This window comes from Lates calcarifer, linkage group LG13 (genome assembly GCF_001640805.2).
Source record: "Lates calcarifer isolate ASB-BC8 linkage group LG13, TLL_Latcal_v3, whole genome shotgun sequence".
NCBI classification, from domain to species: Eukaryota; Metazoa; Chordata; class Actinopteri; family Centropomidae; genus Lates; species Lates calcarifer.
This window is the reverse complement of record NC_066845.1, coordinates 10361718-10379882: the sequence shown is the minus strand read 5'-3', so window position 1 is coordinate 10379882 and position 18165 is coordinate 10361718. Positions and strand designations below refer to the sequence as shown.

At 40.6% G+C, this 18165-nt stretch overlaps 1 protein-coding gene across 1 annotated transcript; it reads left to right on the top strand.

Annotated features, from left to right (window-relative positions):
- Positions 1–359: 359 nt before the first annotated feature.
- limk2 (LIM domain kinase 2) lies at positions 360–18008 on the top strand. The gene is made up of 16 exons (XM_018669555.2): positions 360–659; positions 953–1049; positions 7533–7668; positions 11183–11292; positions 11553–11738; positions 12060–12165; positions 12727–12941; positions 13059–13245; positions 13370–13456; positions 13767–13898; positions 14449–14505; positions 14828–14893; positions 15301–15475; positions 15589–15644; positions 16031–16188; positions 16710–18008. The coding sequence occupies exons 1-16, from the start codon at positions 644–646 to the stop codon at positions 16921–16923; spliced, it is 1998 nt and encodes a 665-aa protein (XP_018525071.1). The 5' UTR covers positions 360–643; the 3' UTR covers positions 16924–18008.
- Positions 18009–18165: the final 157 nt, after the last annotated feature.

The window sequence follows — 18165 nt, the reverse complement described above, 5'->3', positions numbered from 1 at the left end:
AGTCCTGCAATAAACCCTCCTTCATGAAGGTTATTATTTTCAGTTTTTGTTGAAACTGAATGTTGAGCCAACTGTATGATCATGTTGATAAGGCTGCAGTTTGTGGTGCTGTTGAATTGTTCTGTAGTCAGAGGCTCCCCGTGTATTCATATACATATATATTATATATGTATAATATATATTATATTATACCTCTCCAGCACCATAATCTGCAAAAAAAAAAAAAAAAAATCAGAAAGTTAACTGTAACTGCAGTGCGGTCATTTTGGCAGTAGATGGCGCCACTGTTATTCCCTTTCAGTTCGCGACCAAACCTCAGTTTTCTCCTGCTTCCAGGTGCTGCAGCTGAGCCCTTCCGCTCTCCGTACAGGAATGTGTAAACTGCATTACGTCAGTTATCCTGCCAGCGGCAAGAAAGCACCTCCGTCCAAGAGAAGTTAGGTTGCCTATTTTCTGCGGAGAATTAAAGGGATTTGTGTTTTTTTCCCTCTCGTGCTCAGAGTTGGGGGGGTTTGGGAGTCTTGGCCGCTTGACGACGGGGAGGAATGAAAGTCTGAAGCGGCGCATCGCAGCTCTCCTGCTTCTTCAGCATGAGAAGTTTGTAAAAAAGTATCTGAAAATCGACGACACTCTCAGAAAGTAGATGGAGGAACCAGAAGGTGAGGAATGTTTCAGGTTGTATTTTTTAACTGAGGAGAGGTTACATTGTTTTCGTGAAGCAAAATGTTGTAGTCTTATCGTTTCACACGGTGAGCTGATTCAGTGTTAAAGTTACTCTGTTTTTAGCATTTTCGGTGAAACGTCGAACATACCTGTTGTTTACCCACTTACCTTCAGCTACCCAGTTCTACCAGTTTCACCTATTTTAGCCAGTAGCCTGCATTGCTATTCCAGGTTTAAGTAAAGTCCGAGCGATTTTTATTTTTTATTTTTTTTATTATTATTTTCGCAGGTACAGATATTTGTTACTGTGCGGGCTGTGGAGAAAAAATTCAAGACTCATTTCACACGAAAGTCCTCCAAGACATCTGGCACAACGCCTGCTTTCAGTAAGTGTCCACTTTATGATTTTAAACACGCCTGCAATTACCCTCAGTAGCCACAGTTTTGTTAGTCATAGTCTGATAAGTGAAGGCTTTGTTGTCACAGAGAGAAGAGGGGGAACAGTTTGCATTGACATGGATACAATTGGATTTTTTTGCTGTTGGACAACATGGGCTGCTTTCTCTTTTTCTGTTTGGGTTAACTTACAAATGCCCTTGTGGATAATCCCAGAAGCTTCTGTCTTGTAGCCTAAGCATGGGCCTGCATCTCTTTTTTTTTCCACAATTCCTCATTGTTTTTTTTTTGAGCCATGCACAAAATGCACTGTGTAGGATGTCTGTCCTGCTGCTGTCACAACTGACAGGCCTCTGCATGGGGATGGATCTAGGTTCTCCACTATAGATTGGTTGGTGAAATTGTCCTTTTATACTGAAGGGCTTTGACCCTCTGCTTCGAGGCTTAATGATTGCCACACTGGAGCCCATGTGAGCTTCTCTGGTTTTCACAGGTTCACTGACCCATAGTGAGATATCTCTGTGCGGGGCAGTGAACCTGTGGCTGGATGCTGACATACTGTACATGCCAATATGATATAACACTCACAGGGGTTTTCCCTGTGGTTAGCAGTAACATTCACTGATTGTAATGTGTTATAAGATGTCTCAGATTTTTAAAAAGCTGATGACGCTCCTTGATCAAACTGTTCCTGGTCAAAACTGGCACGTGAGGTTTGAACTGACCGCAGCATCACAGCTGCACTTTTAATGAAAAGAGTATGTGTCCAGCAGTCACTGTGTCTAATCAGACACTAACATTATGAAGCAGATGAGTAAGAAGTGGGTGCCTGAATTAGTGAATGTAGCTGACTGGAGCAGAGTTTTTTTCTAAGAGGCCACATTCTGTAGAGAATATCCAAAAATGCTTTGGTTTTTATGACTGGAGTCTGGCTCTGGAGGTCTTCTGGTGTGTCCAAAAAGCCTTAAGAATAGAACACAGTTAATGCTGACTGGTTTGTCTGTTTGACAACTGAAATAGCTCCCACAGAGCTTTGAGCCAGTATCTAGCAGTGTCCTTACATAACCTGGGACTTCATTCCTCCAAACACTGACTCCTCAATAACACATACAGCTCCTTGTATCATCTCAGAGGCAAAGTTCCTGACATAGCTGTGTTACTCACCATTGATCTCTCCCTCCCTTTGTGCTTTTATGCTCCCTCACATTTCTTGGCATCCTCCTCCACAGCAGTATCCTCGTCTAAAGCTGCTTTCAGTCACTCTCTTCAAAAACTTGCAGATATCAGATGTTTTTGCGTGTGTGTGGGATGCCAGACTGCAGCACTGTCGCTCATCTAAATGTGCTGCGGCTTGTCCCTCTGAGGTTTGACTCCCGGATTCAAACTTGTCTTTTTTTATTACAAGCCTTAAGATATCACTTCCACTGCAGCAACATGACACTCTAATCACTGCTCACTTTTTTTGCAAGACAATTATTTTGCTTAAAGAGCCCTATCACTGGACTCTTTAAAGAAACAGCACAGCAAAAACAAAATGTCCATGTTCTAGTGAATACCCCCTGTGGTGTTCCTATTGTCCATTGTCCACATGCTGCCACGCTGCCCTCCACGTACCTCCACCTTGTGTAGCATTCTTACAAGCTGAGGTCACTCTTGTTCCAGTAAACCTGGCAGTGTTATTGAGGTCTATAGGTAGCGGCACGTTGGGCTCTGTCCTGTTCTACATTCCTAGACAACGATTCAGAGGTGTGAGACAGACACAGACAGCAGAATCTTGTTTTTTTTCCCATAACGAAGCTGGATGTTTCCTATCTTGTACTGGAAGTGTATGGAGCTGCAGATATTATCAGATATCATCATCATCATCATCATCATACTTTGCCACAAAAAGACAATCTATTCCATATTTGGTTCTATAATACAGGATGGGGTGACATTTAGTACTCTTGATCTAACCTCATTTCATTTTTTTGCTATAAAATATTCAATTCCAAATACATGAAAAATTGATGAACATTCCTATGCAGTGTATCCACAGACACATATTTTAGGAGACTTATTTTGTTTCCAGTCTAGTTTGGTGGCTGCACTGCAGCACAACACAACAGCTTAAAATATTATGAAACTATTAAACACATTTGAGAGAGTTGATATTGTTCTTTTATTGCTTACTCTACTTTTTGCTGGCACCACATATGACCTGTGTATTCCAGACCATAATTTTATATAGTGCCGGAACAGGAAGTTGATTAACTGATTAGTTGATTGACTTATTGAAAAACAAGAACTGATAATTAATTTCAGTCATCTTTCAAGCAAAAAAGTCAAATATGTATTGGTTCCCAGCTTCTCAAATGTGAATATTTGATATGTTTTTTTGGCATATATAACAATAACCTGAATTATCTTTGGGTTTTGAATTTCAAACTATACAATTTGATTATGTTTGCTTGGGCTTTGGTAATTTATAAAGGACATTTTTACTATTTTTGGACATTTTTACTTATTTTTGGACTTTTTAAAATGTTGTTAATCAGTCTTTCAAGAAAGTGATTGGCGGATCAATCAATAATGAAAATAATTATTAGTTGCATTCCTAATTCTGTGTCTTGACACAAATCAGCAGAGCTTCTTGATACTCTTGTTTACTGAAATCAGAGATCATTTTAAGCATTTCATCCAGAACAAATTGCTTTAACTTCAGGCTGTCCTTGTGATATGAAAGAGGAAATAATTGTCATTCTCCATTTCTTGGAAAGAGGTTGTTGTGTCGAACACTGAGAACACAACAATCAAACATCCTGAGATAAAATTTCACTGAAAGTAAAACACTCTTCAAGGACACTACAAAATATCCCTCTCTTACTATCTCTACTTCTTACTCTGACAAAAGAATACACTCCAACAGGAATGTGGATTTAAGGAAATGAGTAATGTTTACTTTGTAGTGTTTGTGCAGGCTGGACCATTGCATTGTTCACTGAAGAACCACCTGAGTTTTGCGTGCCCGCCCCCCATTCACCAGCACACAGAGAGGGAAGTCAGGTGTTTTCATAAGCACCCCTGCATCACTTTATCTTGATATATTACAGGGACATAATGGACAGTAATTATAGTTTATCAGCTGGTTTTGCCATGGAATGCTTTTTGTTCAGAACAAGGCGGATAAGGTGGAAGCTTTTTTTTTTGTTTTTCATGCCACACCTGGACAGATACTGAGAGTCATACATATCAGATGAAATACTACACTTCACAAGTCTTTCTCTTCCTTGTATGTACATATCTTTTATCTGATTGGACTGAAATGAGTGCAGAGGTATCGTCAGATTTTTAAGCAGATATCGATACCAGTATTCAAGAGCTGAAAAATCTAATAAGTACTTTAAAAAACCTATTAATGCATAACATAAATAAACTTTTTTTAAATTATCAGAATTCCTTAAATTTGCAAATTATAGAATTGTGACTAGAATATGTACAGAGACGGATCTCTTACATTTAAGAAATAAACATGTCAGTGCTGTCAGGTAGACAGACTGTCTAATGGCAACACCGTTTCTACATCAATACAAACACACTATATTTGTGGAATTTCAGTTTTCCAGTTTCTTGTAACTTTTCAGCTGATATAATTCTAGAATTATACAAAATTCTAGAATTATTCTAGAATAATAGAATATAATTCCTAGTAAAATTCTAGAATTATTCTAGAATAATAGAATATAATTCTAGTAAAATTCTTTCACACTCAAACATTTAATTAGATGTGTGGCCTTTGGTGCAGCTGTGGCCGCAGCAGCACAGCTACCATTACTCATGCAGTGTTTACCTCAGCAAACTTTCAGCTCCACTTCCCCTCATCATGTCAGTGAGATGAATCAGGCAGGAGTCATTATTATGTTGACCTCGTGTCCCTTGTTAATATTTGCCGCTCTCATCTGAAATGAACAGGTTGTTTGCCCTTTCATAGTATTTGTCATGAGGCCATTAACATGGTGCCACTTGATGTTAAAGACTGAGACGTTGTCAGCGCTTCCCCCACTCTCTCACTCACTTTTCTCTCCACAAAAGACACAAACGTGGTCTTCTCTCTATAAGAAGACTCCTTCTTAAGTAATGCCAGAAAACTTTGAAATATCTGGAATCTCTGCCAAAGTCAATAAGCATGGATCAACTATACCTGCAGTGCAGAGAGCAGTGTGATGCATGAGGCTCAGCTGAAGGCTGCTGCCAGCACTGCACCAAAAGATTAAAAGTGTGTGATTAAAAACAATCACATTTCCTTTGAAAATAACACCTCTGACGTCCTGACATCCTCTAGCATCTTTGTTAAAATCACTTAGGAACCAAGGTGAAAACAAAAAGGCTGAGAAACTGTATTTGGAGTATTTGCAGTCTGAATGGCAGCAGCAACACTAAAAAAAAACATGACTGTAGACATTTCAGTAACCTAATCTTTGACAGAGTGGTTCATCTTTGATTGTATATTCTGGCAGTCGAACCTGATGCCACCATTTTGCATAACCAGTTCAGCTTGTTTGAGGAACACTCGTTGCCTGCAGGTGCTTCCCAGTCTGCTGGCAACTTCAGCATTCCTCCCTCTGAACATTTTGTCCCGAAGTCGCAGCCATAAATGTCCCTTTAATTTGCCAAAGAGCTTCTCAGGTGACGGCCTGGATCAGTCAGCTGTTGGAGAAGTTTTATTAGAGCTGCAATAAAAAGGAATTTAGTATGACAAGTTCTTAATATTTACCTTTTTAAAGAGTTATGTTCTCAGTGTTTCACTTTAATTTAGACAGTTGACAGAAAAGAGGTATGAGGGAGAAAGTCAAGGATACCCTGTGACTGAGAATCGTGACTTAACCCAAAATTTTAGTTTTATAGTTTTCACCTTTGACCACAAGGATAGCAGGATGCCTTATTATTCACACTGACCTAGATAAGCACAAAGGACTAAGGACTTTGGCCCTATAGGGATTTGTTTTTAGCCTGTTATAACAGACTATAGGTTGTTGTCAAAGCGGTGCTCCAGTTTCTCCTAAACAACTGGATCCTATTAAGGTGCTTGAAACTGGCAAAGGATTTGGATGTGGTGTGCAGAGGCTAATAACCAAATGTTACTTAAGTCCACCATCTGTAAAAGACCGGTAGATTCTCCCTTCTCAAAAGTGGAATAGTTCTTTGTGCCGTCTGTTTTTCTCACGCTGTAACATTAACAGCAAGACCCAGCACATCTCATGAACGAGGCATTTACTATGCCCTACACCTTGTTAAGCACAAAGACAAGTATGCTGTCGTTGTCAAAAACATGCCCCTAGCTAATGTTCCTATCTTTCAGCAGTATGATTGATGGTTTCTACACAATTCTCTTTTTTATTATCTAACACCATTCACTGGAATGTAATGTATGTAACATGTGGAATGAGTTTTGTAAAAAAAAATGTACTAAAAGCTCATCTTGTTTGGGTGATGGTTCAAACATTTAACTCTTACACAGCCTGGCTTTTTCCTGTTTCCTTTTTTCTCTCGTGTTTGTGTGGCTCTTGGCTTTCACCTAATTCTGTCTTATACTGTGGAAACAAGTTGAAATAACTCAAACCAATTAAAGGTGCTATGTGTACGTTTTAGCATTAACAGCTGTTAGCATACTAGTGTAGAAGAAATGTTTTGAGTTCAACATCAATCTTCATGCCTTTACTTGCCAAGAGCTGTCTTCAGCAGTGGAAATCAACACCAATGTTAATTCTTGCTTTCTATCACTTCTTCTACTGCTAACCTTGCCCCAGTCTGACCTATCTCGTAATACCACTTTGTGATAGTGATTGTAAGGTCCAGTCTGCCCTCAGTCCAACATGAGAGGATGAAGAAGTAGCACTGCCCAGAGGAAAGTTTCTAACCTCTTGTAAATGCAGTGGTGGCTGCAGCTCTTTGTAAGTTAACAGCTGCTAATGCTAATGTTGCCTATGTACTGATAATGAAAACTTACATATGGCACCTTAAATGACCTTTTTGACAATTAGTAACTGATGATTTCATGGAAGTCAAGCACAATACAAAATATTTCTTGAACATTTCAAAAATATTTTATTTTATATACTAAAAGATTAATTGATTAATCAAAAATTTCAATTGGTATATTGATAAAATAAGAAACTAGTCTTCTTGCAGCACTACTTTCTTGCTTTACATGCCAGTGGATCATATTAATGTGCACAAGACAGAATGGAAACACAGTACCTGATACAGAGTTATCATACTGTATGAGTGAATGAGAATTTATTAGGCATCACCCACATACCTACATGTTATGTTATTTGAAACAATAGACAGGGCTTTTGAGTCTCTACCATATCACCTTGTGGATGATTACCTGAGAGTTGAAACAGCCCTCATCTCTTCCTTCTTCCCTGTTCATGTACTTTTTCTGTCTGTCAAAATGTGATCAGGATGGTTTTTTTTTTTAATCCTAACAGGTGTTCTGTGTGCTGTGACCACCTGACGAACTGGTACTACGAGAAGGATGGCAAGCTGTACTGTCGCAAACACTACTGGGAGAAGTTTGGAGAGCTCTGTCATGGTTGCTCTCTGCTCATGACTGGACCTGCCATGGTATGTCTGCTGCTCTCACTCTTCAACTCTTGAACACTTCATTGAGACATTTTAAGCAGTCTTTTGGTCCAAAATATTGGATTATTGAGTCATACAGATCATGGTTGTCCAAGATGGGTTAAATCAAGGGCAGAAAGTATATAAGTTACAAACTGGGGGGTGTGGCCTGTAAAAGATTTGGGCATTTTCCAGAAAGCAGGAGTGTAACAAAAGGTGTTATCAAGTGTAGGAGCCAGGGTTTTTCAAACCTTAAAAGTCAGCATCTCTTCTACTGCTTCTACTGCTTCGATTATATTCGTTTTTTGCAAGTCCCCCAACTTTATGAAAGAACTATAGTAGAAGCACTCTTTTAATGCTAACACATCATCCTAACCTATGGCTCTTGCTCTGGTACTGCCCTCTAACCAAAGTCTGTGCTTTTCTCTATATTTAAGATGTTTTTTTTTTCTGGTGGGTAATGATCATTGCAACCCACCAGGCTGCTGGCGAGGCTATATTCTGTTTTCTAATTTTTTCTGCTCACCGGTTTGCGATTGTGCGAAACTACGGTCTAATAAATCCCCACACTGGTTCAAGACTATTAGAACACTATTGCTACATGCGATTGCCAGGCTTTTAGAGTCTGCCTTGCCATGATTCATATAACAACAACTGCCAACAATTTCCCCCTCTACTTAAATAATACCAGAATGCCCACAGAGCGTGTCAGTGCTCTCTGTGTACCCATTTCTCCCTACCGCCCCAGATTAATACTAACATGTATTAAAAGGCAGGGGGCCTGTTTCTGTGGCGATTACAGATGAGTGATACTCTGCAAAGGCTGCTACATAGCAGATTGGACCCCAGACCTCACTTGTGTATTAGTTTCCCCCCTGAGGCCCCTTTCTGTTCCTTCTCAGCACTGAAGTTCTTCACAGTTAACTTCCTCAAGTACAGAGAGGATCTAGTGGGAAGATGCTACATGAGGTGGTTTTTGGAGCCCATCATGCTTAGTCCCCTGTGGTGTGGTGTCTCTGTATATATAACCCACAGTCTGTCACTCAGATTATAATCTTTATTGATGGGTTTTCAGAGATCAAGGTATTAAGGCAATACTATGTAACATTTGAAAGCAGAAATAACACGATTCTCCCTCTACAAAGATTATTAAGAAGCAGTAAAACACAACCTTGCTCACTTTAATGCTATCATAGTGTTTGCTGCTTTACCCTTGCCTGGTCTGGTATGACCAGTAGCTTACTGGTTAATGTTAGTACACCATAGTTAGATATTGTTATGTAACTGACATTACTGAATCAGTTCACTGAGTTTATCATTCCTCTCTACTTGTACTACTGTTATGCTATGTGTTAGCGTCCTGTACCTGCCACTTGCTGCCACGGTTGAGTCTTGCTTTAAAAGGAATACCTGTTTTTTTTTTTTCAGCTGCTTTCCATCATTACACCTTTGACTCAGTCAAGTTCCAGCAGTCTTTGTTTAATTCTTAGCAGACTTAATTATTCAGTTTGCAGTGATTGGCTGTGCCATCAGACTGACACAGACTATGAATTAGATTTCTAATGTTTCTAAAGTAACGTCTTGAATTGGATTCAGACCAGTGTAGAGGGCAATGCCCATTTGAACTGTATCTTATAATGTAATAATTACGTAACGAGTAAAGTTGGGTTTAAAATATCTAAATTTAGCAAACAGAGTCAAATCTGGCACCAGAGAGATGTCAAATGTCAGCCAACTTTGATTTAGTATCTACAAGCTGAAACATGCAATTCAGGTGGCAGCAGCTCTTGCTGGTCACAACCAGGGTCACTTGTCTAACATGGAGCCAGACTGAAGTTTTTCTTTTTGCCATCAAGCAACACACATAATGGACTCTTCTATTTAGTATTGGCATCCCGTTTCATCAGCTGGTGAGGCCAAGTGTTTTTGGCAGAGCTGAATTGGCATTGCAGCCTCTCAGCCAGAAAGAGAATCATTGTGGTCCATCAACAGAGGATGGTCATGCAGAACTGCTGCTGCTTGTTAGGCATTCAGGTCCAGAACAGTATTGTTTTTGTCCTGCGCTTTATTATTTGTTAGTTTACTGATTCATTGAAGATGGTTGTTGTATTTTAAGACACAGTTTTTTCTAATTTATCTGCTTTTGCCTTCCAGTTTCACATTTTTAACCTCTCCAGAAATTAGTCCTACTTAATTATTGCTTCACTTTGATCTTTTTTTGCCAGGTTTTTATAGCTCTGTCTTGCTGTTAAAGCCTGAGGCAGGTCGTGACTGCAGTCTGTGGTGGTGGTTCTGTTGTTGGCTCGAAGGCAGGGAGTTACAGACAGACTCCTGAGATGTCACAATGATTTGGCTGACATCACTTTAATCTTTCTGTAGTGGTGGGGAATCCTTTCCCAGCACTGACTTACTGACTCACAGACTCACAGCCGTGGTAAATGTGGGAAAAAGCCCAACTTAAAATGCACATAACTAAACAGTGAGTCTATAGCTGTCTCCCAAATCCGTAATACACACAAATTCAAAGCAGGTTTGGGTATGTTACATATTCACACCAGAAGAGTGATAAAAGTGTACTTAAACAGTCAGTATCCAGACAAAAGTAAAACCCTTCATTTTTAATCGTGCAGTGTTCATGGTCATTATTCTAACACAATGCAATGCACAAAGGAAATGGATGAGCTTCTCACAGCTGGAAACAGTTAAAATAAGTTATGAATGGTGGTGAAGCATCTTCTGGAACAGCACAGAAAACAAAATAACTATTAGAAAAAAAAAGTTACTTTTTCCTTGCAAAAAAATTAAATTGGCTGTTGCACTCTCAAATCCCAGACTGGTTGACGTCTGTCATTACATGTATTGTTCTTATGAACTAACTGCATACATTTTTATACTATTACATTAGTATATAGTATAAACTGTATACTGTTAGTGTGTTTTAAGGAAGTGGGAAACAGCAGCAAGTTTTCATGCTTCACTTATCTTCAGTCAGGTGCATGTGCAGATTTCCCACTGGGCCACATTTAAAAGGTTTAATTCCTTAAACTTCAGTTTCATAATTGAAGCTGAAATCAGCATTTTTCGTGCTCAGGTGTGTGCACAGTTTGATTACCCACTCGCTGAAGGGCGGACACATTATCTCATCTTGCATGAGAGAGAGAAGTAGGAAGCCAGATGATTTAATGAGTGCAGAAAGAGAAATCAGTCAGTGATGTATAAGCAGCGTTAATATGAGAGAGAAAGCACATGACAGATCGTTGAAAGCAGGAACGTCAGAGAGTGGCTCAGACCTGCAGAAGGAGGTGACATCATAGTAGATTCCAGACAGACTGAGAGTGAAGCAGGTGTTACGACTGTGTCACCGCTCACAACAGGAGGAGGGCAGAGAGCAACAGGCATCAGAACACACTCATCTCTGCTGAGCAAAGCACAGCACAGCACAGCAGCCTCGTCTGCAACGTATTACTGCTTTCCGCTTTGGTGCTGTGGAGATTAGCTGGTTTGTTTGTGGTTCCAGGTGGCCGGAGAACACAAGTATCACCCTGAGTGCTTTGAGTGCCTGAGGTGCAAGGTGGTGATTGAGGACAGGGATACCTACGCCTTGGTGGAGCGATCAAAACTCTACTGGTAAGTCACCTGTACAGGCTGTCACTGATTCTCCTCATTTATGAAATGTGTATTTTTCAGTTTATTTTTCAAAGATGGATTTGAAGAAGAGCAAGCAAGAATGTCTCCTCAAGTTAATGTTCAGCCTTAAACATTATTAGTCATTGTAAGTTAGTCATTATTCCACTACTCCCTGAATTTTTGAGTTCTTTGAACTGTAACTTAATAACAAGCACATGCCCCCACATGTAATGATTCACTCCCTCTCCTGTTGTTTGCAGTGGAAAGTGCTACAAGCAGGTGGTCCTTACACCCATGTTGGAAAAGCGTTCACACGACTCGGTGCTGGACTCGCTGCCCCACACGGTAACCCTGATTTCGATGCCGTCTGCAGCCAATGGCAAGAGGGGCTTCTCCGTCTCAGTGCTGAGGGATGTCAACGGCTCAGCGAGTGTCCAAGTCAAAGAGTAAGTGGCACCTGACGGAGGCTGATCTCTGTACTTGTCTCACTGCCCTGTGGAGACAGCATGAGTAATGCTTTACGTAAGACTGATTATAGGTTTGCTAAATAGCAGGGCACCGGTGTGTGTGTGTGTAAGTGTGCAGCTGCGAAAAAGGTAGTTATTGATGAGCTTAAATTGATGTCAGAGTTTTTAGTCACTCATGTGCTGGTTTGATGGCTAACTAGCAGACAGACCCAGTTGTTCTTAATGTTCTGATATTAAATCAGCACATTCCTTCCACAGTGCTAAGACTCACATATTAGTGTTGGTACCGTGTTGTTCCAGGGTCAGAGGGATGCTTATTAGTCCAGAGGTGCGAAATGCCATTCATGTTGGAGACAGGATCCTGGAAATCAATGGTCTTCCAGTGGGGACGCTGATGGAGGAGGAGGTGGGTTAATGCGTTGCACACATCTCTGATACTCATGGAGTGATATGTGATCTGTCATCGTTTAAATGAAGCTAATTGATGTCCTTATCAAGGGCAGGTTAATTCCTTGTGTGCAATTTGCAAAGCTATGTTCTTATTGTACAACATGTGATTTTTCGCATTCCCCACATTCCTCCATCATTTAGGCCATACATACTTCAGCTGGGAGAGGACGGTATGTGGAATGGCACTTAAAGGCTCATTCCCACAACCTCACCCTCCCTCACAAAATAACATGCATTCTAATACAGTCATCATTCACTGCTTACATCACCTCTCTTGTTTTCCCTAAAATGTATTTTAATATAACATCGCATCTCGAAGGATGAGTTAAGTTGCGTTGTATTTTCTGCAATTAACTCATGCTTTTGAATTAGTTATGCCCAGTCCTTTGGTTAAAATCAAGTTTTATTTATCACAAGAAATCCTGAGTATTCCAGGAAGAGTGCGACACATTCCTGGGAAGTATTAACTTTAAAATGGTAGGAAATCCTTAAACACTAAATCTCATTGTTTATTCAGGTGGACGATCTTATCCACCGCACGAGTCACACGCTGCAGCTGCTTATAGAGTATGACCCAGTCAGGCAGCGTTTGGATCGCCTCAGACTGGGATCACCCAGGAACCAGCTGGGAGTCCCAGCCACCTCCCGCATGCGTCTGTCCTCACCTTCCGATGCAGTCCTGGAGAGAACGGACGTGGTTGATGAAGGCACGCTGAAAAGGAGGTCTTTGAGGTATGTTAGGTCTAACTACAGGGCCAAAAGCTTCACAGCTTACATAATGTGGGTCTGTATTGGACAAGAGATGAGTGTATGTCATTTTTAATGGGCCATGTTCTCTCTCTACTCCAGGCGGAGTAACAGCATATGTAAATCTCCTGGGCCAAATTCTCCCAAAGAGCTGCCTTTTATTACAAGAGACATTGGGCGCTCTGAATCCTTGCGGTCCTCCAGTAGCTGCTCTCATCGCATCTTCCGGCCATGTGATCTCATCCATGGAGAAATCTTAGGAAAAGGTTTCTTTGGACAGGCCATTAAGGTCAGCTTTCAGCTCCCATCAGTTCCTCACCATGTGTTTTATTGCTACAATTCAGGTCATTTTTCTTTTTTTGTTCCCTTGTGCAGTGGGTTTAAATACATATGTGCTTTTGTCCTGCTGGCAGGTGACCCACAAAGCCACAGGAGAGGTGATGGTGATGAAGGAGCTGATCCGTTGTGATGAGGAGACCCAGAAAACTTTCCTAAAGGAGGTTGGTAATCTGCAGCAGGAGGCCTGCGCTTCCTCACAGACAAAACAGAGTCCTCTGGCTTTGCACAGAGCTGTGATTTATTATACTCATAACTGAAAGCACACCGCATGATCCAACAGTTACCTCTTTGTACCTTGTTATTTTGAGGTTTTTGTCCCAGTCTTGTGGGAAAACATCAGCCTGATTTTTATTGTGTTTAATGCTTTTTCTCGTGGATTAAATTTCACCTTTCGTAGAGGCTGATTAGAGATAATCTGCTTGCAATCATAATCATGAACTTCTGTCCTCCTGTCACTTAACTAATCTTCAGGTCAAAGTAATGCGGAGCCTCGATCATCCCCACGTTTTGAAGTTCATTGGTGTGCTATATAAGGACAAGAGGCTCAATTTGATAACTGAGTTTATCGAGGGAGGCACCCTGAAGGATTTCATCAGAGACACGGTGAGTTAAACAAGTTGATTCACTTAGCTCTCTCTTCCTCTTCTCCTCCAGAGTAGAGCACAAAAAAACCCTTCAGTAGCCACAGAAAGAGCTGTTTGCTGCTCAGAGTCGTGTGGGAAGGGGCTGACCTGAAGTAAACTCTGCACTGATAGAGGGCTCTCGGCTCTATAGTGGGCTGGCTGGCATGTCAACTGGCCAAGACGTGGAATGAGAAAAGTTGTAGAAAGTGTTCCCAGGTGAAATTTAAAGAGCTGTGCTTCCCTCCTCCCACTGCTGACTGTTCCTAGGGAGCGGCTCAGTGCATGGCCCAAGGAAGACAGGGAGGGTGTGTTTTTTTTTTTTTTTGTCTCTAAGTATGTGGGGGAGGGAAAATTTTTAATTGTTCATATGTTTAATTTTGCTCACTGTTACTGTTAAACACTTTTCCTGTCTCTACCTTGATGCAAAATCATTTTTGTATTTACCCCTGTTATGCATTATGTCCTCTGAGGAACCTTTTATTCATTTCTCTAATTTATTTATTTATTTGTTTTGTTTTGTTTTTGTACAGGACCCATTTCCATGGGAGCAAAGGGTGAGCTTTGCAAAGAGCATCGCTTCTGGCATGGTGAGTTGGCCTGTTGCTAAGACATTTCTATTAGTGAAATCTTTAGCTGCTATTTTCAGCCATCTAAATGAGTGTAAATGTGCTGTAGACCCCTTGTGGTAGCCCTGGTGCCCGCAAGAATGATTCCAAGGAATGGCAGACAATTACTGGGACAGTAAATGAAAAAATTGGCATGCAATACTAGGTTTTTTTTTTCTCTCATTTAGTCCGTAAAATAGTTGTAATACTAAATGTAAATTTTACCTCTTCAAGCCACCAGAAGCGATTCAAATAAAAGTAATCTGAGTGTGAGAATTTTACCTTCCTTTTGTCTTTGTTTCAGGCCTACCTTCACTCAATGAGCATCATACACAGAGACCTCAACTCTCACAACTGCCTGGTTAAACTGGTAAGTGACATGGCATTGTACCAACCGTTTAACAAAAGAAAATTTGAACAAGAAGAATAAGGGGTGGGAACGATTTGTCTGTTTAATGAAGTGAGCAAAAGTTCTTCCCAGCCCTGTAATTTCCCAAGACAGATGTGTCCAAGGAAAGAAGAGTAGTTGGAAAACTCAATATTGAATTATTTAAGAAGATGCTAAATGAGATTCCTTTACCTTGTAGTGCATTTATTCTACTTCTGTGGGTACCTAAAATCCACTGACTGTAACCTGGTGTTTTTTCATTCTGTCAGTTGGTTGTCAGATCAATTTATGTTCAGTCATATATGTACACATATACACAGTACTTTTTTATACTAATGTGACTTCAGATGGAGTTCAGAATAAATCATTAAAATGTCATCTTTCAACAGGACAACACTGTGGTCGTTGCTGACTTTGGACTCTCCCGACTCATAGTAGAGGACAAAGTAAAGCCCCCACCTGAAAAACCTTCCACTAAGAAGAGGGTTTTCAGGCGTATTGACCGAAAGAAACGGTACACTGTTGTGGGAAACCCTTACTGGATGGCTCCAGAGATGCTAAATGGTGAGCCACTTACAAAAAATAAAAAACAAACTACCAACTTGTTTTACAGAGGATAAGTCATTCTGTGGGTCAGTGAGTGCCTTTGCTTTATCTTTTACTTGATGTTATTTCAGGTAAACGCTATGATGAGAAGGTGGACATTTTCTCCTTTGGAATTGTGCTTTGTGAGGTAAGAACACGCTGGTTTAACTCAGATTATCTCGCTTTGATTTTCTGGTAACATAGCTTGTGATTGCAGTGCTTTTTGGCAGGCACATCTAAAACCCTGGACGAGGGAGCTTCTGGGAAAACACCAAAAATAGTTTTCAAAACAGCTTCTGCTCACAGCTGTATTATCAGATCATGACAACACAAACTTGACAAAATATTAGATTACCAAGCAAATATCAAGTCCCTGCAGGTTTTAAGTTTACCTATATGCTTTAGATAAAACCAGGACATTACAAGTAAAGTGAAGTCCACTGTAGCTGACGTGCTTAAAATGTTAGGGTCTCGTGTGTGTTTCTATCTCTTAATTGATTGACCCCTTATTTCCTCCTCTGTTTTATGATTCAGATCATTGGAAAAGTCTATGCAGACCCCGAGTGCCTCCCCAGGACGCTGGACTTTGGCCTGAATGTTGGCAAGTTTGTGGAGAAGTTCCTCCCTGAAGACAGTCCACCAGCTTTCTTTCCATTGGCTGTGGCCTGCTGTGACCTCACACCAGACAATCGGTGAGTACATGCTGTTGCTGTAACACTTAATGGCTTACACTTCATCATCATGGGTTTCTGACTGGTAGATTAATAATAATAATAATAATGATAATAATGATGGTGATAATAATAATAATAATGATAATAATAACAACAACAACAACAACAACAATAATAATAATGATAATAATAAACTGAACAAGGCAAAATCAAGAAAGATGCAGCGGCTGTGTAGCAAACATTTAAAGAAATCTATGGGACTAATAGTGTCAATCACCCACTCAAATGGCCTAATGAACAATGCGTCCGTGTTCACCTTGAGACACAGTTTCCTGACCAGCTATTTGAAGTCAAGAGTCTGTAGAAGGAGTAGAGGAAAAAACAACTGCTTTCAGATGCCATCTCAACCTGCCTGCACAGGGACACGCCTCTGCTGCCAGATTGCTTCCTCATGTTTTTTCTCAACCTTGTCAGTCTGGTTTTAAACTCAAACCCCTCCGTGTGCCCCCTTGCCCTTTTCCTCCCCCCTTCCCCCTCAGTCCACCTTTCCAGAAGCTGGAGGACTGGTTTGAAGCTCTGTCCCTCAACCAGGAGCTGGGGATCCCCCTGCCAGCTGAACTGGATGAACTGCATCAGAGCCTGAGTCAACTGCACTGGCCTAAAGATGGCTCTCCGACGCAGAGCTCAGATCAGCCGTCGACGCCGACAGCAGCCTCTCCAGACTCTTCTGGCATGACAGACAATGGCACCTAGGACCTGCTCCTCCCTTATTTGATCTCTCTGAACTGCTGCACTAATACTCTGGATGTGAAAAAGAGGAAAACTGCATTGAACCCGAGCCATATTGGAACTGGATAACCTGAGGTAGCTGGACCAATCTTCTCCCTATGTGGGACCTTAACTCTGAGAGTTCCACTCAAAAGATGAGGGGGAAAGACACATTTCAAAAAGACAAGTGTTAGTTACTAATTTCAGCCCCCACTCAAGTCACAGGGTTGTACTAATGTTTACTGTGTATAAAGACAAAATGCAACGAGGACGAACGTCTTTATAAGGTGAAAAACCTCATCGAGTTCCCACATGACAGAAGTTTTGTTTTTCTCACTCTGAAGCTGTTGTTTGCCATGTGTGGAATGTACACATCAGTCCTTGCCCAGAAGAAGACTCACTTCACCGCAGCAGCAAAGAAAACAAAAGAGGCTTGACAGCGAAGAGCTGATTGACATGTCCAAGTAAACAGAGGGCAAGGCTCAAAGAAGACAGGAGTGACTTAAGGCAGCGGTGAAGGCGTAACAAACACTGACCCTAAATAGTTTCATCACTCTGAGATTTGGCACAAGATGGCAAAGGAATGTTTAGATTTTATTTTTGTCCAAGCACCACTGATCAAATCTTTGACGAGATAGTTACAAGTATGGCTCTGTACTTTGTAATCTAATGATTTAAATTCACTCAGAATGATGAATGGACACTATTTGGATTTTGACATTTTTTTCATGCCTATTAAACAACAGAAAGGCAGAAACTCTTCTGGAAAAGAAGGGCAACAATTGTCAAACTTAACCAAGCAAGAGTTGACCTTAATAAGTTGCAATACACTTGTACAGAAGAACTGGATTTTTTTTCTTAAGCAGTGTATATAAATATGTACATATAATGCCTCTAATTGGACGTCATTTTCTAATGGGAACTTTAGATTTGTAGATTTTTAGACATTTCGTCAACGATGGACGTTTTTGCCTTTTTTGCTATCATCACGCAAGGTACTGACGACCAGTTGTAACCACTATTATTTATATCACTTTAGTGTTTCATAAATAAACCTTCAGAAAGTTGAATTGTTGTTGTCATTCTTCAAGTTTGCAGGTTTGTCAGTTTGACAGGAAAACTGCAAGAATCAGATCCTCTGTTAAATCATCTGTAGATGTGTGTTAACTTTAAAACACACTGCAGGGCACTGGTCAGACGTGACGGAAAGAAGAAATCAGCAAAAAA